The sequence below is a fragment of the Amblyomma americanum genome, chromosome 5, assembly GCF_052857255.1.
Source record: "Amblyomma americanum isolate KBUSLIRL-KWMA chromosome 5, ASM5285725v1, whole genome shotgun sequence".
Taxonomy (NCBI): domain Eukaryota; kingdom Metazoa; phylum Arthropoda; class Arachnida; order Ixodida; family Ixodidae; genus Amblyomma; species Amblyomma americanum.
The window spans coordinates 201,446,980-201,466,925 of record NC_135501.1 but is presented as its reverse complement, the minus strand read 5'-3'; the positions used below and the strand labels follow the sequence as shown (position 1 = coordinate 201,466,925).

Here is a 19,946-nt window from a genome sequence, read left to right as displayed (position 1 = left end):
ACGGTGGAGTAGTGGTTTGTGTTATCCTTGGGCACGGAAGGTTCTTGTTAAACTCTCATTTTCGCAATTTCTTATAAACCGGGACTTTGAAAAAGGAACTTCATTTCTTTCGTTATAGGCGTTGTTTCGTTGTAGCCGGCTTACTTTTAACGAGGTTTTAATCGCAGTCCCCGTGCATGCATGCAGCCAGCCGGCAACTGCTGCAAAGTGTGCGCAGTTCGTACATGCGCGCGCTCGAGAAACGTGGATGGCCCGAGCGAGGCCAGGGCCGCCCCAGAGTGAGACAGTTCCGCGCCTTTCCTTTCCTCATAACCTCCTCCTCCTCCTCCTGCTGCCAGGATGGATGAGAGCAGGCCGGCCCTGGTGGGCGGGGATCGCGTCGTCACTCTTCCGTGATTGAAGAGCGCCGCTTGGCGTGGGCGGCGCGGCCGGAATACCGTAGAGCGTAGTATGTTCATCTACCCGCTATAGGCAGATACGACCGATGGTAGAAGTTTTACTCTTGCATGCAGCGAAATTTTATCGTTTCAAATTTTGCTGCCTGCCGCTTGACTGACATATTCCAGACACTTTAAGCACATGACTGGAGAGAGAAAAAGCGAAATAAGCTTTAATTCGGATGTGCCAGCTCCTTGCCGTTCGGTCTTTGCATCGAGTATGCGAACTGTAATACTGAAGTTGCCTTTGCAATCCCTGTCACTTCACGTGCTTGGGTTACGTAGCAATTCTTCAATAGAACACGACTTGTTAATGAGCGCTGTGTCGTTTGTTTCTGTGCTCTTGTGTCGAGGTTCATCATCTGTTCCAGCACACGGTTGACCAATATCAATTCGCCCAGTTTTCGTTCCAGACGAAGTTATCGGTAGAAACCAACGAACCACGCGTCGGTTACACTGACTCTGCGCGCTGCCTTGCGGTCAGGACCCTGCCTTACGCATGTGCATGTCAGCCACAGAGACGGAGATATCCATCTCTGTGACTACGTGCGCATGCGTAAGGCAAGGGTCCTGACGCCGCTAGCCTGCAAAATTCTTAGTCAATGAAGGACTACAGCTGCACGGAAGAAGCTGTTATAGGCACCAGGTCACCGTGGAGTTGAAGGAAAAGAGGATGCACACGGGGCTTCAACCCGAGCTTTTCTTCCCCGGAGTCCTTCGTCTTCCCTTACTGATTTAGGCTCCTCTTCTCCGTTAACAACGTACTCATAAATACTGCAGCATTAATTTGCGCCTTGAGAGCCGGGCACTCCATAGAAGGTCGGTCCATAAAGAACGTCAAGAAAACAACTCAAGAAAAAAGCGGCTTTTCCTCGTCATAGGACCCCCTTCCAGCCAATGGCGCCGGCTGATTCTCATGAACCTGCTAGCGTGACAATGCAGGGAGCGACACGCAGGGAGATGAATGGGGATATTCCCCTCCCTGCCTTGTCGGGGAAAGTTGCCTCCCTGCTCTGTCACGCCAATTCGTGCATTGTCACGCTCAGGTTCACGAGAACCGGCCGACGCCATTGGCTGGAAGGGGGTGCTTTGACGGGGAAAAGCCGCTTTTTCTTGAGTTGTATCCGACTATAGTATCTGAAAAGTTGTCTTATAGGAGAGTGAGGGCGGCTGCTGCTATTCCTTGCCCATATCACGGTCCGGAATTCGAGCCCTGGGGCCTTTGTCCGTCTTCCGAGATGAATGAACATTGAACACCCGAGAGGTTCGCGCTGTTCGCAAGCGCGAAAGAGGTCTCCAGCAGACTGCTTCGCTAGTGACGTCATGCAGCGGCTATATTGCACCGCTGCAGAAGGCCCACAGCTGACGATATCGTTATCGATATCGATATCGTAAAGTGACGTGGCTAGATCTTGTTGGAAGGAAGACATTGCGAAGTTTCATTTGAATGCTGCATCTTGCAGTTCCATATAGTGTAACGAAGGAGTTGCAGTTGAGGAAGCAGAACGTCCTGTGTACGCACCTCATATACGCGAACAAACAGATCGTCGGTGTATACAAGCGCAGTATAGGATGCTCGTATGACCCTTATGTGACGGGCCAGGGGTTTCGGGGGCCCCATTCCATTTCGTCACGGCCAATGTGCGAAAACTGGCGGTGTTCAGCAACAGCATTGCTACGCGAACTATGCCGAAACCTTGACATGAAACGTTTAATGAAGAAGGAGTCACAGGGCAAGGGCTTTTTTATACTCAGTTATTACCTCGGGGCAGCTGCAAACTGTCGCATTTTATATTCATTACTTCCATGTCTCATTCAGTGGGAGACGGCCCGTTAAGCTTGTGGGTCGACTGTGTCAGCCGCGGTACCCACAGAGCGTGGTAGTGGGTAATGAACACATTGAGGTGCGCGTCGGAAGGGCGCGATAGCACCGGCACAAAAACGAAGATAAGGTACGCGACGTGAATTATCGTTCGGTATATCGAATTGTGTATAGAAAGCGCCCCCCGTCGAAGCTCGCGGCGTTGAAGCTGCTGTAATGGAATTCCGCGTCGAGCCGTCTTTGATGGAAATGCCGTCACGTTTGCGTGCGGACCCCGTGCCCCCAGCACCTTGGGGCACGTGGCGGGACCAGACCCCAATTAGCGGTGAGCCCGTACGTCGGCGTCACGAAGTCCGCCCGCGCGTGCCCTGAAGAGTGGCTTCCTCGAAGCTCGTTGGCGCGTGCATCGTGCAAACACGTCGCATCGGGTGACGGTGCGGATGCTACACACGTGCCGTACGTAACGGGGCGAAACGCTTTGCGCTCCAGCCTCAGGGAGTCACGTTAAAGGAAGAGTGTGGCTTCGACGATGGGTACGCGCGCTAGGTGAGCGAATCGCTCGGGTTTCTGTTCAGGCACGACGGTGTATATGGGGGCGTTCCCGGAAGAGGCCGGGTGTCACGGTGCTTCTGCGGCGCTGGTGTTGGGGTTCGACGCTGACTTCTGTTGGCGGAAATCGCGCGCGTGGTGTACACTGGGTCACATTTTCAGCGAGACGCGTGTTTTAGAGGTGAATGCGAGGGTTTTGCTCCGTCTCGAAGACCATTTTTTGTGCTGCTTAAACGCGACGTCTGAGGCATGAAGCTTATGGACTTGGGCGCCAGTGTCCGTGGTCCTTGCACACTGGGCGACTTCTGGAATGTGCGTGCGGTTTAATGAAAATGAAAAAAATAAATAAATAAAATACCGCATGATTAACGAAAAAAAACAGCTCATTGGACGAACACGAATGGAGAGGTACAGGCGTGGCAAGCGCTGACTTCAACTGAATTTTATTAGTGGAGAAGAAGAGCATATAAATAGCAAGGGTACGATTTCTTTATATGGACATAAAGCAGTCTTGTGGAAACTTCCCTCAAAAAGCTTAGCAGATGGAGAGAGAGAGAGAAACTCTTATTATTGGAAAGGGATTCGGGCCACAGGTGGAGAGGATGTGGAGGGAAGAGGCGAATGGTTCTGCGCACAGGGTGCAGGCAGGAATGGGGAAGGAGGGATTATAGTGGGCTAGGGTAAGGGATGAGGGGAGTGTGTGTATCTCTGTGTGCGCAAGAGCGTTGCATGTTTGTTATCTAGGGAGGGGTGGGGCGGAGGGTAGTGCTGGCGCGAGGCTCTGTATAGGCCTGCGTCATCTCGCTGAATGACTGCATGCGCTCCTTCGTGAATCCCTGATCCGAGGCCATCCGAGGGTTAAAGATCCCCAGGTGGTCGAAATTATTCCGGAGCCCTCCACTACGGCACCTCTTCCTTCCTTTCTGCTTTCACTCCCTCCTTAATCCATTCCCTTACGGCGCGGTTCAGGTGTCAGCCGAGATGAGAGACAGATACTGCGCCATTTCCTTTCCCCCAAAACCAATTATTAATAATTTTATATTATTATTATTATTATTATTATTATTATTATTATTATTATTATTATTATTATTATTATTATTATCACCCGAGCCCGGTTTAAAGAACCCCAGGGCTAAAAGGTTGGCGGCCTCGTTCCCGGGATTTCCGGAGTGCGCAGGCACAGATATCAGCTCCACTTGGCGGGGTGGGGGTGCATCGGGCGAGGCCAGTATGCCAAAAGCAGGGACATGGAGTCGGCCTCGCGCAAAATTTAGAATTGCAGTTTTAGAGTCTGTTAAAATATACTGGACTTCCTCTGCGGAGCGGCTTCGTGCAGCCTCTGGGGAGGTGTCTGGTGGGGAGAAGTAGTGTGAGGAGGTCAGGTGAAGGGTAGTCCACAACAGCTGCGGTTGCTTCGTCACCTGTGCAGGCAGCGTCCACCCATACGGCATCCGGCTCGGAGCCGCACACTCGGTGGAGTGCCTTCGCACGGGCTCTGCGGCGCTGCTCATGGTGGGAGGGGTGCATATTTTTTGGCAGTGGCTCGATGACCAACTCTCGGTGAAGGGGTTGAGGAATAGCGAGGGTGGTTGAACTGTTGGCCAGTATTCTGATTCCGAGGGAGTCCAGGATATACCGGCCTGTGGAAGTTTGTGTGAGCCTTATGTATTGGGCCTGTCGATGGTCCTCCACGAGTTCCCACGAGGAACCTTCGCACTCGCACTTTCCTATTAGGCTAATAGACCAGCGGTCATCTCTCCTGCGTATATGAGTCGCTCTGAAGCTCCCTATGGCAGCTGGCAGGCACTGCACGTGCACTCGTGCGCCCATGGCCCCATATGCCTTGACAGCTCTCCCTGCCCCCGGCGTGCTTGCAGGTGGTGCACATCGCGCTGCTGTCTCGGCTCGAGGCCCGCAAGAGCCGCGGGGCGGCGTCGGCCGGCGGCTCGGACTCGTCGCTGGCTCAGCGGGATGCCTTCGAGGACCGGAGCCAGATGCTGGCCGCCATCCGCCGCAGCGCGGTGCTCGACTCCAGCGGAGAGTTCCACATCGTCAACTTCCTCGCCCGGGCCGACAGCCTGCTGGGTGAGCCCTCCTCTCTCTCTCTCTCTCTCTCTCTCTCTCTCTCTCTCTCTCTCTATGGCAGCAAGGTGAAGACCCGTGCAGTCTCCATTCGCGGGTGGCTCGCTCGTTACGGCATCCTCAGGTGTTTTTGAAGCGAAAAGCTTCACTACGCTAGGTAAAGAAGTAGTAGCGTAGGCCGAAGAATGACCTTGAACGACCTTCAGCCCCAACCACGTTAGCCGTGTATGAGCATATGTGGTACAGTTGCGGTGTCGAATCGTTGACCGCGGACCTTGACCCATGACCTTAGGTAGCCCTTTGACATTGGCTGGTTTTCGGTTGACCTCTGACCTTTAGAACATTCGATGGGGTGATGCGAAGCCACGTGGTGACATCCGGTGGGGGTGTCCTAAGACCATGCGATAAGACGTCCATAGAACGGCCGTCGCGAGCGTGTAGCGGAGCTGCCTGGATGAGCCTCAGACGCTTAGCAAAATCCTTGCTTCTCGCTGAATTTCAGGGTTTGCCAAATTAAGCCACTGCTAATTTTTCCATCGGCGCACCCAGTCGTAAAACACAACAGAGAACTCTATGGCGTCACAATAGATTTTCTGTAATGTTTTTGACCAAGAACTTATAGTAAAAACAGTTTTTTTTTGTCGTAACAACAGAATATCGTGTATCTACGGAAAAGTACTACAGAACTGCACACTACTGAAAAATACTACACAAAAACGGTACGAAACAACAGAAATATCTGTCGTTATTACAAAACTGCAAAACATTGTCATATTTTTGGCACGATACTGTCGTTTTTTTCCGACTGGGCAGCGCCAGTGTTACTTGTTTATTTGCCTATAGTGTAGCGGATCCAGCTGCCTCAACACGAAACCAGAGGCCGTTGAAAGAAATAACCATAGACACGTAATTTTATTCGTGTGTTTCCTTGTCTGTAATAACGCAAAAGACATTAGAAAATATGGTTCACCACGTGGTATTCGCCTACGACTGCTAAATAATTTATAATTTCTTCTTGATGCTGTTTCGGGTTAATCAGCTGAACGATGGCTGTGACACGTTAGGAGTGTTGTTAGGTCACGTGAAAGACGAAAAAAAAACTGCAATTTAATCGCTAATACGTGTAGCTTTAATTCACTACAGCGCTTAGGCCAGCTTGCTGCAAGAGCCGGAATGACTGCAAATGACGTATGAGCGGTTATGCTGCAGTTTGTTTTTGTTTCACATAAATTAAAAACTCCCAGCTCGCCACAGCCGTTGTTCGTTTGATGAAACCGAAACCAAAACAGCGTCAAGGCTAAATTCAAATATAAATTATTTAGCGGTCGTAGGCGAATGCCACGGGGTGATCCATGTATTCTAGTGGGTTATGCATCATTACAGAGATGGAAACACACAAACGATAATTAGCCATGGTCGCGTAAGAGCTTCTACCTTCTGCTGCATAACAAGCCGTATTGGGAACAGGTTACCGGAACCACGTCCGCCCCGACGTGACCCTGGTGACGCAGAGCACGGCCAACCACCTGCACTACCTGGTGGCGCTGAGCGAGCGCTGGCGGGGACCACTGGCCGTCACCGTGTTCGCTCCCCGGCAGCACCTGGCGCTGGTCGTCGAGGTGCTGGTGCAACTCCGCCGATGCGTGCCTGCGCTTAGGTGAGGGACGCAGTCGGGGGCACTCTCACTGGGAAGTCGAGAGAGGTGGGGTGCAGCTTGCGGTGCTGCGGAATATGCGCTACGCCTCATTCTTATTCTTCCAGTTAAAAACGCGGCCGCCGCGGTCGGGTTCGAACCCGGGAACTCCGGATCAGTAGCCGGAGTTCCCGGGTTCGAACGCGACCGCGGCTGCTGCGTTTTTATGGAGGCAGAACGCTAAGGCGCCCGTGTGCTGTGCGATGTCAGTGCACGTTAAAGATCCCCAGGTGGTCGAAATTATTGCGGAGCCCTCCACTACGGCACCTCTCTCTTCCTTTCTTCTTTCACTCCCTCCCTTATCCCTTCCCTTACGGCGCGGTTCAGGTGTCCAACGATATATGAGACAGATACTGCGCCATTTCGTTTCCCCCAATACCAATTATTATTATTATTATTATTATTATTATTATTATTATTATTATTATTATTATTATTATTATTATTATTATTATTCACTGACATCGGACAGCACACGGGCGCCTGTGCGTTTCGCCTATTTAGGTGTTAAAGTCGTCCACTGGCCGCGTGTCTTCCCGCGGTGGTTGCAGGTACAACGCGAGCTTCCACCTGGTCTACCCGCTCAACAGCCCCGGCTCGCACCAGCCGCCGGACACCTCCAACATCCTCCTCCCTCAGGATGAGGTCAGCAGCGGCGGCGTGGGCGGCGCCTCTCCGGACACCGCCACGCCCGTGTCGCCCCTGGGCGGCTCGTCGTGCGACTCGCTGGCGGCGCGCCTGCAGCGTTCGGTTCCGGGGCCGGACAACTACGACCTGGGCGTGTCGTACCCGGTGAACCTGCTGCGCAACGTTGCGCGCCGCAACGCGCTCACCGAGTTCGTGCTGGTGCTGGACGTGGACCTGCTGCCCAACGACGGCCTCCACTCCATGTTCGTGGCGTTCGCCCGCGAGAACCGCCTCTTCGTCGAGTCGCACCGCGACGACAAGACCGTCTACGTGGCGCCCGCCTTCGAGGTGAGGCTCCACGAGTCATCCGCAACGGAGAGTTGGTAATAATAATTGGCCCTGAGCGAAGGAAATGTGCAGCAGTAACTGTCTCAAACTCCGTGGACACCTCAACCTCGTCGTGGCAGAAGGGCAGATGGATGGAGGGAAAAATGAAAAGTAGTTAAAATCGTCGTAGTGGAGGGCTCCAGACCTGTTTAGACCTCCTCTTCTTTTGCACTGACATGGCACACCTGGCGGGCGTGTTAAGATTTCGCCTTCATTGAAGTGCGGCCGCCGCGACCGTGATTTGATCATAATAATTGGTTTATAATAATTGGTTTTTGGGGGAAAGGAAATGGCGCAGTATCGGTCTCATATATCGTTGGACACCTGAACCGCGCCGTAACGGAAAAGACAAGGGAGGGAGTGAAAGAAGGGAAGAAGGAGGTGCCGTGGTGGAGGGCTCCGGAATAATTTCGACCACCTGGGGATCTTTAACGTGCACTGACATCGCACAGCACACGGGCGCCTTAGCGTTTTTCCTCCATAAAAACGCAGCCGCCGCGGTCGGATTCGAACCCGGGAACTCCGGATCAGTAGTCGAGCGCTCTAACCACTGAGCCACCGCGGCGGGAGATTTGATTTCCCGTTCTTGGTTTCGGGAGCCGAACGCCATAACCACGTGGAGTTGGTAAAGGCCGCTAAGCAGGTCCCTCGGGAAAATCCGGTTATGGGCTCCTGGCTCGTGCTCACACCGCTTAGCGCACGCGCAGTCGCTCCGGGACGGTGCCACGACGCAATTTTCAATAAGATCGTCCCTCCCTTCAGCCCACCCCCTCCAACTCCTTACGACTTGTGGGGTATATGTAATACCCCACTACGAATCATTAAGCGCCAATAAATTATGATGATGATGATGTGCAGGTGCGTGAGGGCGTGCCCTCTCCTCGTGACAAGGCATCGCTGCTGCAGCGGGTGGAGGCGATGGACGCACGGCCCTTCTACCTGGAGCTGTGCTGGAAGTGCCAGAAGCACACCGACTACGAGGCGTGGCAGCGCGAGCCTCCCGGAGACCGGCTCGCCGTGCTCTTCGAGGTTCTGTGGCGCGACCCCTGGGAGCCCTTCTACTTCGGACGCAACTCGGCGCCTTTCTACGACGAGCGCTTCCGCCAGTACGGCTTCAACCGCATCAGTCAGGTAGGCCGACCAGCATAGATAGACCTTTCTATCGGGTACGGCCGGATGATGTCAAAACACCTGTTATTCGGACTGCGGCGACCAGGTGCAGATATCGCGCCACTGCCGCCGTCCTTGAGTTAGATGGACACAACGAGGAACGTGGAACGAGGAACGCAGGTAATGTCAAAACACCTGCTCTTCGGACTGTGGCGAGGGGGTGCAGAAAGCTTCCGCCACTTCCACTGTGAGATCTTTGTTGCGCAGAAAGGAAAGAAAAAAAGAGACTCCGACCTAGTATCAGGCTTGCACTTTAAAGCGCACCGAATGCGAGAACAAAAGCTAAAACTGGAAACTTGAACCAAACCCGCGACATCCAACATCACCGTCGACATCACTACTTTCAATCAGAATGCCGGGACAGAACATTCCAGAGTTGGCGATAAATGAGCCGGGAGGGGGCTGATGAATTAGAAAGTCAGGGATACTAGTCGGAACTAGGTGCATTAGCAGCGTATCCGCCGTTTTCAGTGCCAGTTACATCGCTTCTGTCCCCCTAAATCTTGACAAGGGTGTCGAGATGCTGGCTATTTGATTGGCTACGACTATTAAAGCAGTGCAAAAGATGCGGACGGAGACACAAGGGGACACGCACGGCGCGGTTCCCCCCCCCCCCCCCCCCCCCCCCTTGTGTCTTCGTCCATGTCCCTTTCGCTGTTCAAAGAATCATGACCAGCCAACACCTCTACCTTCGTAAGCTTTATTTCTCGTTTCGCGTGCTCTTTTCAGTACAACAGCGCATTCTAAATCTCCTTGTACCCGCCGCGGTGGCTGAGTGGTTAGAGCGCTCGGCTACTGATCCGGAGTTCCCGGGTTCGAACCCGACCGCGGCGGCTGCGTTTTTATGGAGGAAAAACGCTAAGGCGCCCGTGTGCTGTGCGATGTCAGTGCACGTTAAAGATCCGCAGGTGGTCGAAATTATTCCGGAGCCCTCCACTACGGCACCTCTTCCTTTCTTCTTTCACTCCCTCCTTTATCCCTTCCCTTCCGGCGCGGTTCAGGTGTCCAACGATGTATGAGACAGATACTGCGCCATTTTCTTTCCCCAAAAACCAATTATATATATAAATCTCCATGCGTCTTCGTCCGTGCCCTTTGTGCTGTTTTAAGAAACCTTTGAATCTCCCATTGGAGTCATTGTGACACGGGATTCTGAGCCCCAGAGGTGAAACCACGATATTCCCTGTGCTGTAATACCGGCGAAGCACGGAACTCGCCATTCGTGCACTTCAAGAACAAATAAAGCAAATAAGGCATTTTCTGCCTTACAGGGCTCCGTCATAAACACTCGACCTTAGGAGTCCTATGTGTACGATGAGTGGTTTGCATTTGTCGTTTGTTTTGCGACGCGTCGCTCACTCTCACAGAAGTGAGCTTGCGAGGTGCGCTACTGTGCCGGCGAGTTTTCTTTTGCTCGTGTTTTCGGAGCTGCCGAGAACAGATCTGGACCCCTGCGTCGCCGCTCGGTGATAAAGCGGCACCGACGGCCGCCGCGGTCCCCGGGAGATTAATGCTGGGAACACCTTGCGTTGTCGTTCCGCATATCGGCGTCGCTGGCCCCTGAACCGAGCCACGATCATTTTCCCCCCAAGCGCGAGGGGCAAGCGAGCTGTCCGCACGGGATGGTGAACCCCAAAGAGAAAATAAAAAAGATATTTTGTCTGGGAAGTTGTCACCGCCACCTCTGTTCCTATAAACTTTCGCAGGTGCCTGATGCTCAGACTACTCGCGGTTACCGGGATAGCTGTTAACAGGTGTTCTTTGAGTTTTGTCTCCAGGGTTGTATATATATTTTTTGAAAGATGGGTATAGAAAACATTGCGTTGAATTGAAAGTGTGGAGTGACCAAGGTCTCATGAAAAAAAAAAAAATGAGACGAAAATTGGTTTTTGAGGTAAGGAAATGGCGATTAACTCATATCTCGGTGGACGCCTGAACCGCGCCGTAAGGGATGGGATAACGAGAAAGTGAAGAAAGAATGGAAGAAAGAGGTGCCGTAGTGGAGGGGTCCGGGATAATTTCAACCACCTGGGGATCTTTAACCTGCACTGAAATCGCACAGCACACAGACGCCCTTTGCCTTTCGCGTACGTGGAAACGCGGCCGCCGCGGTCCGGTTCTAACCCGGGTACTCCGGCTCAGTAGACGAACGCCTTAACCACTCAGCCACCGCGGCGGGTAAGACACTTGTTAATATAGTCTGCATCATCTGAGGTAGGCATTAGTCATCAGTGCGTTAATGTTTACATGCCGTCGTTTAAAAAAAAAAAACAGCGGTGAATGTTTGGCCTCAAGTGCCTTACGGACTATACCTCGCGACATGACACTTCTGGGTGCTTCCCCAAAGTGAAGGAACACATTTAGGATTCTTGCTTGGCGACCGATGAAGAGGTTTCTAATGCAATACACCACTAATTATTGCCGTAATTGGCGTCCACATTAATCTGCGATGACATGCAATGCCGATGTATCGCTGGCGAAAGTTCATCGCCACTTATGGGTGCCGCGTCGAAAAAAAGTTCATCGCCACTTATGGGTGCCGCGTCGAAAAGTGGTGCACGTGCAGGTCAAGAAAGAGAACGTTCCATGTTTTCATTTGGAGTCCAGGTCTTTGACTTTTATAATTTGATAAGCTGGCTCTGGAGTTAGACCAGGGAGCACAACTTGTTTACATGATACTGCCGCGTCCTCCACGGTGCGAGCTGGCGATCATCGTGGCCTCTACTGCGAAGCAATTCGGTTATTTGGGGAAATGAAATAGCGCAGTATCTGTCTCATATATCGATGGACACTTGAACCGCGCCGTAAGGGAAGGGATAAAGGAAGGAGTGAAAGAAGAGAGGAAGAATGAGGTGCCGTAGTGGAGGGCTCCGGAATAATTTCGCCCACCTGGGGATCTTTAACGTACGAAATTATTCCGGAGCCCTCCACTACGGCACCTCATTATTCCTCTCTTCTTTCACTCCCTCCGGAATAATTTCGCCTACCTGGGGATCTTTAACGTTAAAGATCCCCAGGTGGTCGAAATTATTCCGGAGCCCTCCACTACGGCACCTATTTCTCTCCTTCTTTCACTCCCTCCTTAATCCCTTCTCTTACGGCGCGGTTCAGGTGTCCAACGATATATGAGACAGATACTGCGCCATTTCCTTTCCACTAAAAACCAATTATTATTATTATTATTATTATTATTATTATTATTATTATTATTATTATTATTATTATTATTATTATTATTATCTTTCACGTGCACTGACATCGCACAGCACACGGGCGCCTTACCGTTTTTCCTCCATAAAAACGCAGCCGCCGCGGTCGGGTTCGACCGCAAAGCAAAGCGAGCGGAACACGCCGTTGCGTCGGTCGTGCGCTCGCCGCCCCCTCTGTTCTCTTTGGCGCGAACCTTTGGCGTGACCCCGGAGAGAGATTTTTGCGCGTTCTTATCCTCTCTCGTTTTCTGTCTCGGACACGTGTAACGTACAGTCGCTGCACTCGCGCTTTCTCTCTCATCTTCTCCTTCTGTGGCGGTCGGATGCTGAGGGGCGAGGGCGTAGGGAGGTGGAACAAGGAAAGGAGAGGCAAGGCCAGTCGCTTGCCGCCCTTCGGGAAGCGTTCCTTCTTCCCCAGCCGCCTTCTTCCCTAGCTGATGGATGGGGCGTGCTGTGTCCGTAGCACCTGTCGCCGCCGCCGACGCTCTAGCGGCGAAATTCCGCCGGACTCCCTGAACGGTGTTTTGTGTGTGTTTCGTGCTGAACATTGCCCCCCCCCCCCCTTTCCCATTCCCGGTTTGCGGCTGACCCCACGGCGGTGGTGGTGGCGTTTTGTGGAAGCGGAAAGTGTTGTGCACGAGCTGTTAGGGACGGAGTAGGTGGACGAAGGAATGGAAAAATGGGGAGTAAAAAGGGAAGTGCGAGCGGAATGATCAGCGTAGCAAAGATTTCGAGATCGCGCCGCATGTTTTCGACCCGCCGCGGTGGCTCAGTGGTTAGGGCGCTCGACTGCTGATCCGGAGTTCCCGGGTTCGAACCCGACCGCGGCGGCTGCGTTTTTATGGAGGAAAAACGCTAAGGCGCCCGTGTGCTGTGCGATGTCAGTGCACGTTAAAGATCCCCAGGTGGTCGAAATTATTCCGGAGCCCTCCACTACGGCACCTCTAATTCTTCATTTCTTCTTCCACTCCCTCCCTTATCCCTTCCGTAACGGCGCGGTTCAGGTGTCCAACGATATATGAGACAGATACTGCGCCATTTCCTTTCCCCAAAAAACCAATTATATATTATGTTTTCGTGTCGGGCTTTTTGATGAGTGGATTATATTTATCGTTTATTTTCTGATATGCTGTTTATGTTGTGCAGAGGGTCGGAGTCCTATCAGTCTGTGAGAATTGGCAGGAAAAATGCCGAAGGGGTGACAGAGGTAGCTTTTACATCAAAGTGTGTTGCTGGGCGAGTTGCTGGCGTGTGTCTTCTCCTTCGTTTCCTTCCGTCTTCTTGCGCTGTTTTTCTTAAGGCAGCTTTTACGCACCTCTCTTGTAGTTTCACATGTAGCAGTGGTAGTAGTAGTGACAACAGCACACGTGCCTAATGTCTGTCGTAACGAAACTTTGATTATTTCGTTCCTCCACGGGGTGGACAAGTGATTCCGAAACTTTACGACTGTCGAACAGAGACAGCTTGACAATATGACATGTCGATGTGGGTCTGTTTACCTGCGAACTGGGTCGCGGTAACTGGTTGTCTAGCCAATGTAACTCGTGAAACATGGGATTACGAATCGCGCTGGTTATATGTTCAGTATGTGATTGAAGGCTAACAACTAGAAACCACAGATCTCCGACACCGTTTCACGCAGGACTGGTTGGTTCTTCTGTGCGTGGTATTCCACCTTTGCGCTTTCCAAGAAGGTTGGATGAGGCTTAGGAGCGCATCAGTGCCCTGCGTTGTTGTAGCCCAATGTTCCATTCCTTGTGTCCCAAATAGCGCAGCCGCCGCGGTGGTGGTTATGGCGCTCGGCTGCTGGCCCGAAAGACGCGGGTTCGATCCCGGCCGCGGGGGTCGAATTTCGATGGAGGCGAAATTCTTGAGGCCCGTGTAGTATGCGACGTCAGTGCACGTTAAAGAACCCCAGGTGGTCGAAATTTCCGGAGCCCTTCACTACGGCGTCTCTCATAGCGTTAGTCGCTTTGGGACGTTAAACTCCCATAAACCAAACCAAACCAAAATAGCGCGAAGGTATACAAGACCACAGAGCTCCGCAGTCGCTTGCTGTGATGCAGAGGAGCTATACTGGCGCTTTCACGGAATAGTAATAGCTATCCAAGGAGAAATGAGAACTCTCGCTGTAACTTTTTCACCTTCAAGATGGGCGATGTCTGGGGTGTTTTATTTATTATTATTATTTTAGTTTTCGCCGCCGTTAATTGTTAGACACCGTGTTCGGGAATCGAACCCACCTCCAGCTGGTGTTTAACCGCGAAGCGTCATTGCTTCGACATGTGCGTTCGCTTCTAGACCACGAGGGTCTTGAAATATGGTTCGTAGCACTTGTGTGACCCGCTGCGGCTCAGTGGTTAATGCGCTCGGCTACTGATCCTCAGTTCCCGGGTTCGAACCCGACCGCGGCGGCTGTGGTTGTATGGAGGCAAAACGCTAGGGCGCCCGTGTGCTGTGCGATGTCAGTGCACGTTAAAGATCCCCAGGTGGTCGAAATTATTCCGGAGCCCTCAACTACGCCACCTCTTTCTTCCTTTCTTCTTTCACTCCCTCCTATATGCCTTCCTTTACGACGCGGTTCAGTTGTCCAAGGATATATGAGACAGATACTGCGCCATTTCCTTTCCACAAAAAACCAATTATTATTATTAGCACTCGTGTGCAATAATAATAATAATAATAATAATAATAATAATAATAATAATAATAATAATAATAATAATAATAATAATAATAATAATAATAATTGGCTTTTGGGAAAAGGAAATGGCGCAGTATCTGTCTCATATATCGGCGGACACCTGAACCGCGCCATAAGGGAGGGGATAAAGGAGGGAGTGAAAGAAGAAAGGAAAAAAGTGGTGCCGTAGTGGGGGGCTCCGGAATAATTTCGACCACCTGGAGATCTTCAACGTGCACTGACATCGCACAGCACACGGGCGCCTTAGCGTTTTTCCTCCATAAAAACGCAGCCGCCGCGGTCGGGATCGAAGCCGGGAACTCCGGCTCAGTAGCCGAGCGCGCTAACCACTGAGCCACCGCGGCGGGGCACACTCGTGTGCAAGACATACAATTCGAGGAACGGACCGCGGTAATACATTGACTGCTGCCCAGAATCGTGCCCCTCCCCGCGCCGCCCTTTCTTCTCTCTATCTCTTTTCCATTTTTCTTTTTCACCGTGGTCGAGGTTGGTTTCGACCGCGCCCACATTCGCGTCCGTCGCTGCGGGGTAGAGGATTTTTTTTTCGCCGGAAACGGTGGTCGTAGTCGCGCGGTCGAATTCTAGGGAACAACGTTCTTGGGCCCTGAGGCGGCAGAGAGCGCGTGTTTGCGGTTCGCAGGGGTAGAAGGGGGAAATGTGGTGAGGAAGTTGGGGAAGAAAGGTTGCCGTGGTTCCAGGAACAAAAGCGATTCAGCGAAAGGACTCGCGCTGAGCGCGGCGTGTTGGGAAATAAGGGAGCAACTCTGCGCCGGACGTTGATTTCTTTGTGTGTGTGTTTGCGTGCGCTGGGAATTCAGCGAGCGGTGCGCGATTGCAGCCGGCCCGGTGCGTACGTATTTCTGAGAGCTGCGGGTGTGAGTGATGTTGTGTTTTGGCCGCTTCGAAACACGGGTAGATTTCTGAGAAGTCAGCGACAGTTCAAGCGGTTACGAAGTGGGTGACTGGTTTGGCTGTAGGAATCGCCGTAAGTACCAGCCTTGGCTGCAGTTACGCCTAAGGTCAACTTGAGTGCATGACGACACGCATACACACGCGCGCGCTCATCGTCATTGAGCGCCAACAGTCATTGGGATCAAGGAAAGCTTTGGAGAAAGTTGGGAGATATTGAAGTTTGCATAGACGTCACCGGAGCTCTCCACTTAGGCACCCCTCTCTCTCTTCCTTATTGAAAATATGTTTTGAGACTATATTAATGAAAGGGCAGTAACTGTCTCACTTCTCGGTGGACGCCTCCACCCCGCCATGAGGGAAGGGAGGAAGGTGGGAGAGAAAGAACGAAAAAGAGAAAGAGTTGCCTACCGTAGTGGAGATCTCTGGAATAACTTAGACCACCTGGGGATCTTTTACGTGCATTGATATCGCACAGCCCAGTAGCTTCCTTCATCCCTTCCGTGATGGCGCGGTTGAGATGTCCGCCTGGAGTGAGGAAGTTGCTGTGCATTTCCCTTGCCATTAGCCAGTCAATTTATTTATTGTTACAGACCAGCTGTGTGTCAGCTAAGCGTGCGCAGCGGACAGGTTGGACGGGCATTTTTCATTGCGCTTATGGCGCCCAACTGGTCCTGTGTACGTCTACGTTAGTTCGCCTCAGCAGTGCTATAATAATAGGGGGGTTTTAGCATCGCAGAGACGTGCAAGGGTAGACGTATAGCGGATTCTAGGGCCTCTTCAGCACACTAGCATTGGCAGCTGCGTGACCAGATGGGGCGCCCATCTGCCACTGCTCGTGGATGGCAGGAATGCAGTAATCCAGTGTACGTTTGCGCTAATACGCCTCCGCTACACTAAACTCACGCGCGCATGCACACTAACACCTAAAAGGAGAACGCCCATAGACAGCGCCCTTCGTTCTGTCTAAGCAGCACCGCACGCTGAAGGGCTACGTCTGGCGGAAATAGGCGATTGAAGACGGTTTAATGGGAAGGCCTAATAGCGGGCGACGAAGGCCCCGCCTCGCGAACATTCCGGGAAGTACGCGGGGTGAATCGGGGCAGTACGAAAGGGCCCGAACAATTCGAACCATCGTCGGCACTTTAGGCGTTGAGCGCTCGCAGCCAAATCAAAGGAGACACGGACGCGTAGGGAAGAATGACTGCGAGCGGGAAAGTAGGGAGAATAAGGGAAAAAAAACCCCGCTCGCTTAAGGAATGGAATGCAGACTTCCTCCGAAACGTTTTCAAGTTCTTGTCCACGTATATAAAGAAGGAAGGAGGGAAAGGAGAGACGAAGACAACTAATGCAAGGAAAATGTCAGTGAGGAAGGAGAGCGGTCGAAAGAACGGTTTGAAAGGAACGAGCAGTGTAAGGTTTTATTAGGGAAGCCGAAGAGGGAAAAATGGGGAATACATTTTTCCAGGAATGTAATCGCGGCTTCGTGAAAACACCGCGATTGCGTTCGCTGGTATGCCGCTGTACTTAGAAAGGGCAGGAAGCGGTATTACAAAAGATAAGGAAGGAGACGGAAAGAGTAAGGCTGCTGCGACGAATATGAGGAAATGGCCAGCCACGTTGGGATGGGACCTCTTAGGAATGTAGCTTTTCCGAACGAACACGAAAGACTAAATAATTGCGAAACGTAGGGCAGAAGTTATGAACAGAGGACAACAAAGATATACCAAGGAATATCCCCGAGAGGACGGCGGATGCCATGAACGGTGCCTTGGAAAAACAAACAAACGAAGACAGTGTTGCAAAAAAGGGAGTTACAGGAACAAGTCTAGAGAACAATGTTGGGCGTCCTATGATCTTATGCCAACGCCAACTATATAATCTGTGTGCCGGGGATAGTTCCTGGGGCTCCTTTTTACTGCGGAACACGCTGATGTCTGCATGCTCCTGCAGTTCAGTATACATTCACATTCTGCGGACTTTCCACCTTTTTTGAGAATGTTTTCCCTTATTTTTATTTTTCCTCCTCGTCAGCCGCAGCGTCTTGGCTTTTCACTTGCCCTCTTCTCGTGTGCGTGCGTTTTTTCGCCCTGAGTTCTGCGAAATTGCGGAAGTTCTTTCCGCGCTGGGCCGTTGATTGTTTTCTTGTTTCCCCAACGCGTCGTCCACTTCTCCCCTGCTGTTCCCTGTTCTTCGTCGCTCCTGAAAGTGGTGCGGTAACGGCGCAGACACTAACAAATAGGGAAGAATAGGGAAATACGAAAGAGGGTCCCCAGAAATAAAACAGCAAAGAAAGGAGGGACGTCCCGAAAGTGGTTGTATAGTGGCCGTGATGGTGTGGCGCGCGCAGGCGCTCCCAAATAGGGAAAACGCGGGAAGAAGAAAAAATGCAAATAGGGAGATAAAGGAGGGTGAAGGGAAGAAGAGGGAAAGACCACTTCCCGATGTCGCGTGGGCACGCACGATTACGCCTATACGCGTAAGAGGAATAAAAATATTGTTGCTCTTTTCACGTTTGGTTGGTTGTTTCCTGTTTCTTCTTCGCCCAACTTTCGCTGCTTTTTTTCCCTCTGTGTGTGTACGGGGTTGGGCAAATGCGGGTCTGGGAAGTGCAATGCTAAAGAGGCGCTGACGACAAGGTGGCGCCTCTTTCCCTCTGCGCCGCAGCCTCCCTATTGGGGAGTAAGACATAGGGAGAGGGAGTTGGAGGAGTGCTTGGGGACGGCCTGTGATTCCCAGGGAGCAGGGTGAGTGCGGGGAAGGACGCGAAATGGGTCAGGCCGCCAGCGGGAATGGGGATTGCGGCGACGACGGTCGCCGAACGCCCGCCGCGTCTCCCGCATCGTTGCCGAAAAGTAAATACGTTTAGGGATGAAGGAAAGTGTCTCAGACCCTGAGCTGGCGGCCATTTCGGGCAAACCAGGCTGTGAGGATATTTATACGAGATAGAGAAAGAGAGTGAAAGTGGGAGTGGAAGAGATGTGGTCGAAGGCCGAGAGCAAATGCGAAGAATAAAACGAAAAGTGTAAGCGGCGCTCGCTGTTGGCGCTGCGGGAATCAGCACGATGTGGGCAGTACGGTGTGTGAGTTTGGGGAAATGAAATAGGAAGTGGCGAGCAGCGAATGGTGGACGGAAGAAAAAAAAATGCTGGAGATGTTGTAGCGACGTTCTGTAGAAGAAAAGAAAAAATTAAAGGGCATCGCGATATGCGAAAGAAAACAAAAATCTTAAGGCCATCTTATGCAGCTGCATGTAAGGAGGTCGTAGTGGTGTTTCTGTGCGTGAACATGCTTGAGTAGGGTAAACATAGAATGAGCGAACCAAAGAAAGGGGGAAGCATAGGGAAAAGCGAGTGTGTAAGCATTAGGCGCTGTCTTAGGGCGATGCTCCCTGCTGGGGAATCTTAATGGGAAGTGAGAGGATAGACAGGATAAGACCAGTTGGATTATCGAATGTGGCGTGGCCAGGAGGTGGTGATGTGGTCTGTAGCGACCCAGCGGTGAATGCACTGGCGAAGGCGCAGAGATGCACTTTGGTTGCCGAATGCATTGGACAGTGACGAGGGATGGAAACAGTTTCTTCGTGAGAGTCGTGTCCCCGACGCAAAAGCGAAGAAGCACCTGGAACAACTTGAGAAAGGAGGGGAAAGAAAAAGCCTACGAGAGCGAGGAAAACAGAGTGAAGATAGTAGAAAAAAAGAAAGAAAGAAGAACAAGGTCGTTTCAGGAGAGCCGGCGGCTTCTTGGGTGCACAGGGTTTTTTCTGTTTTCGTACCGAGAAAGTTATTTTAAAGTGATAGCGTTAAGGGTCCCGTTTGGCGGGAAACCAGGCGCCGGCATTGTTGTGACTGGAAAATCCTGATTGGTCGAGAGGGTAGTGACGTAGAAAAGTAGCTTCGCTTAGAAGGAAAAAAAAAGGTCAAACGGAATCGAAATGGTGTCCTTTGGGTCGGGAGCCTCGGACGCTACTTCTCTATACACCACTGAGTAACGTTTGATGAGTTGGATAAACGGAGGCCTTGTGTGAGCACCTCACACCGCACAGTAGGCGAGTTGCATTGCAGGAACGCTTAGTTAATTAGAGTAACTAATTAGTTTAATCAGTCATACATAGACGATGATGTGTAATTAATCAGTATGTGACGGTACCAGGCGTGTCGATGTCCGCGAAAGGGTGTGCCAGGGCACCGCCTAAGCGACTGTAGGGAACCTTTGACGCTATCGCGTTGTACTCTTAAGGTGAACCTAATTGTGCCCCAAGGTTTTTCTGTAGCTTTCTGCCTGCTCTGGTATGAGTGACTGGAACGATATGCATAGGTGAACAACAAACAGGAAGGGGGACCGTAGATCATTC

General features: G+C 51.8%; 1 protein-coding gene across 1 annotated transcript in view; it reads left to right on the top strand.

Annotated features, from left to right (window-relative positions):
* Positions 1 to 19,946, top strand: part of LOC144133418 (beta-1,4-glucuronyltransferase 1-like) — a 271,081-nt gene that overhangs the window by 12,212 nt on the left and 238,923 nt on the right. Inside the window, exons 3-6 of the mRNA XM_077666507.1 lie at positions 4,689 to 4,896; positions 6,361 to 6,550; positions 7,138 to 7,561; positions 8,459 to 8,731. Coding sequence (XP_077522633.1) covers positions 4,689 to 4,896; positions 6,361 to 6,550; positions 7,138 to 7,561; positions 8,459 to 8,731 — 1,095 coding nt within the window. The remainder of the gene's footprint in view (positions 1 to 4,688; positions 4,897 to 6,360; positions 6,551 to 7,137; positions 7,562 to 8,458; positions 8,732 to 19,946) is intronic.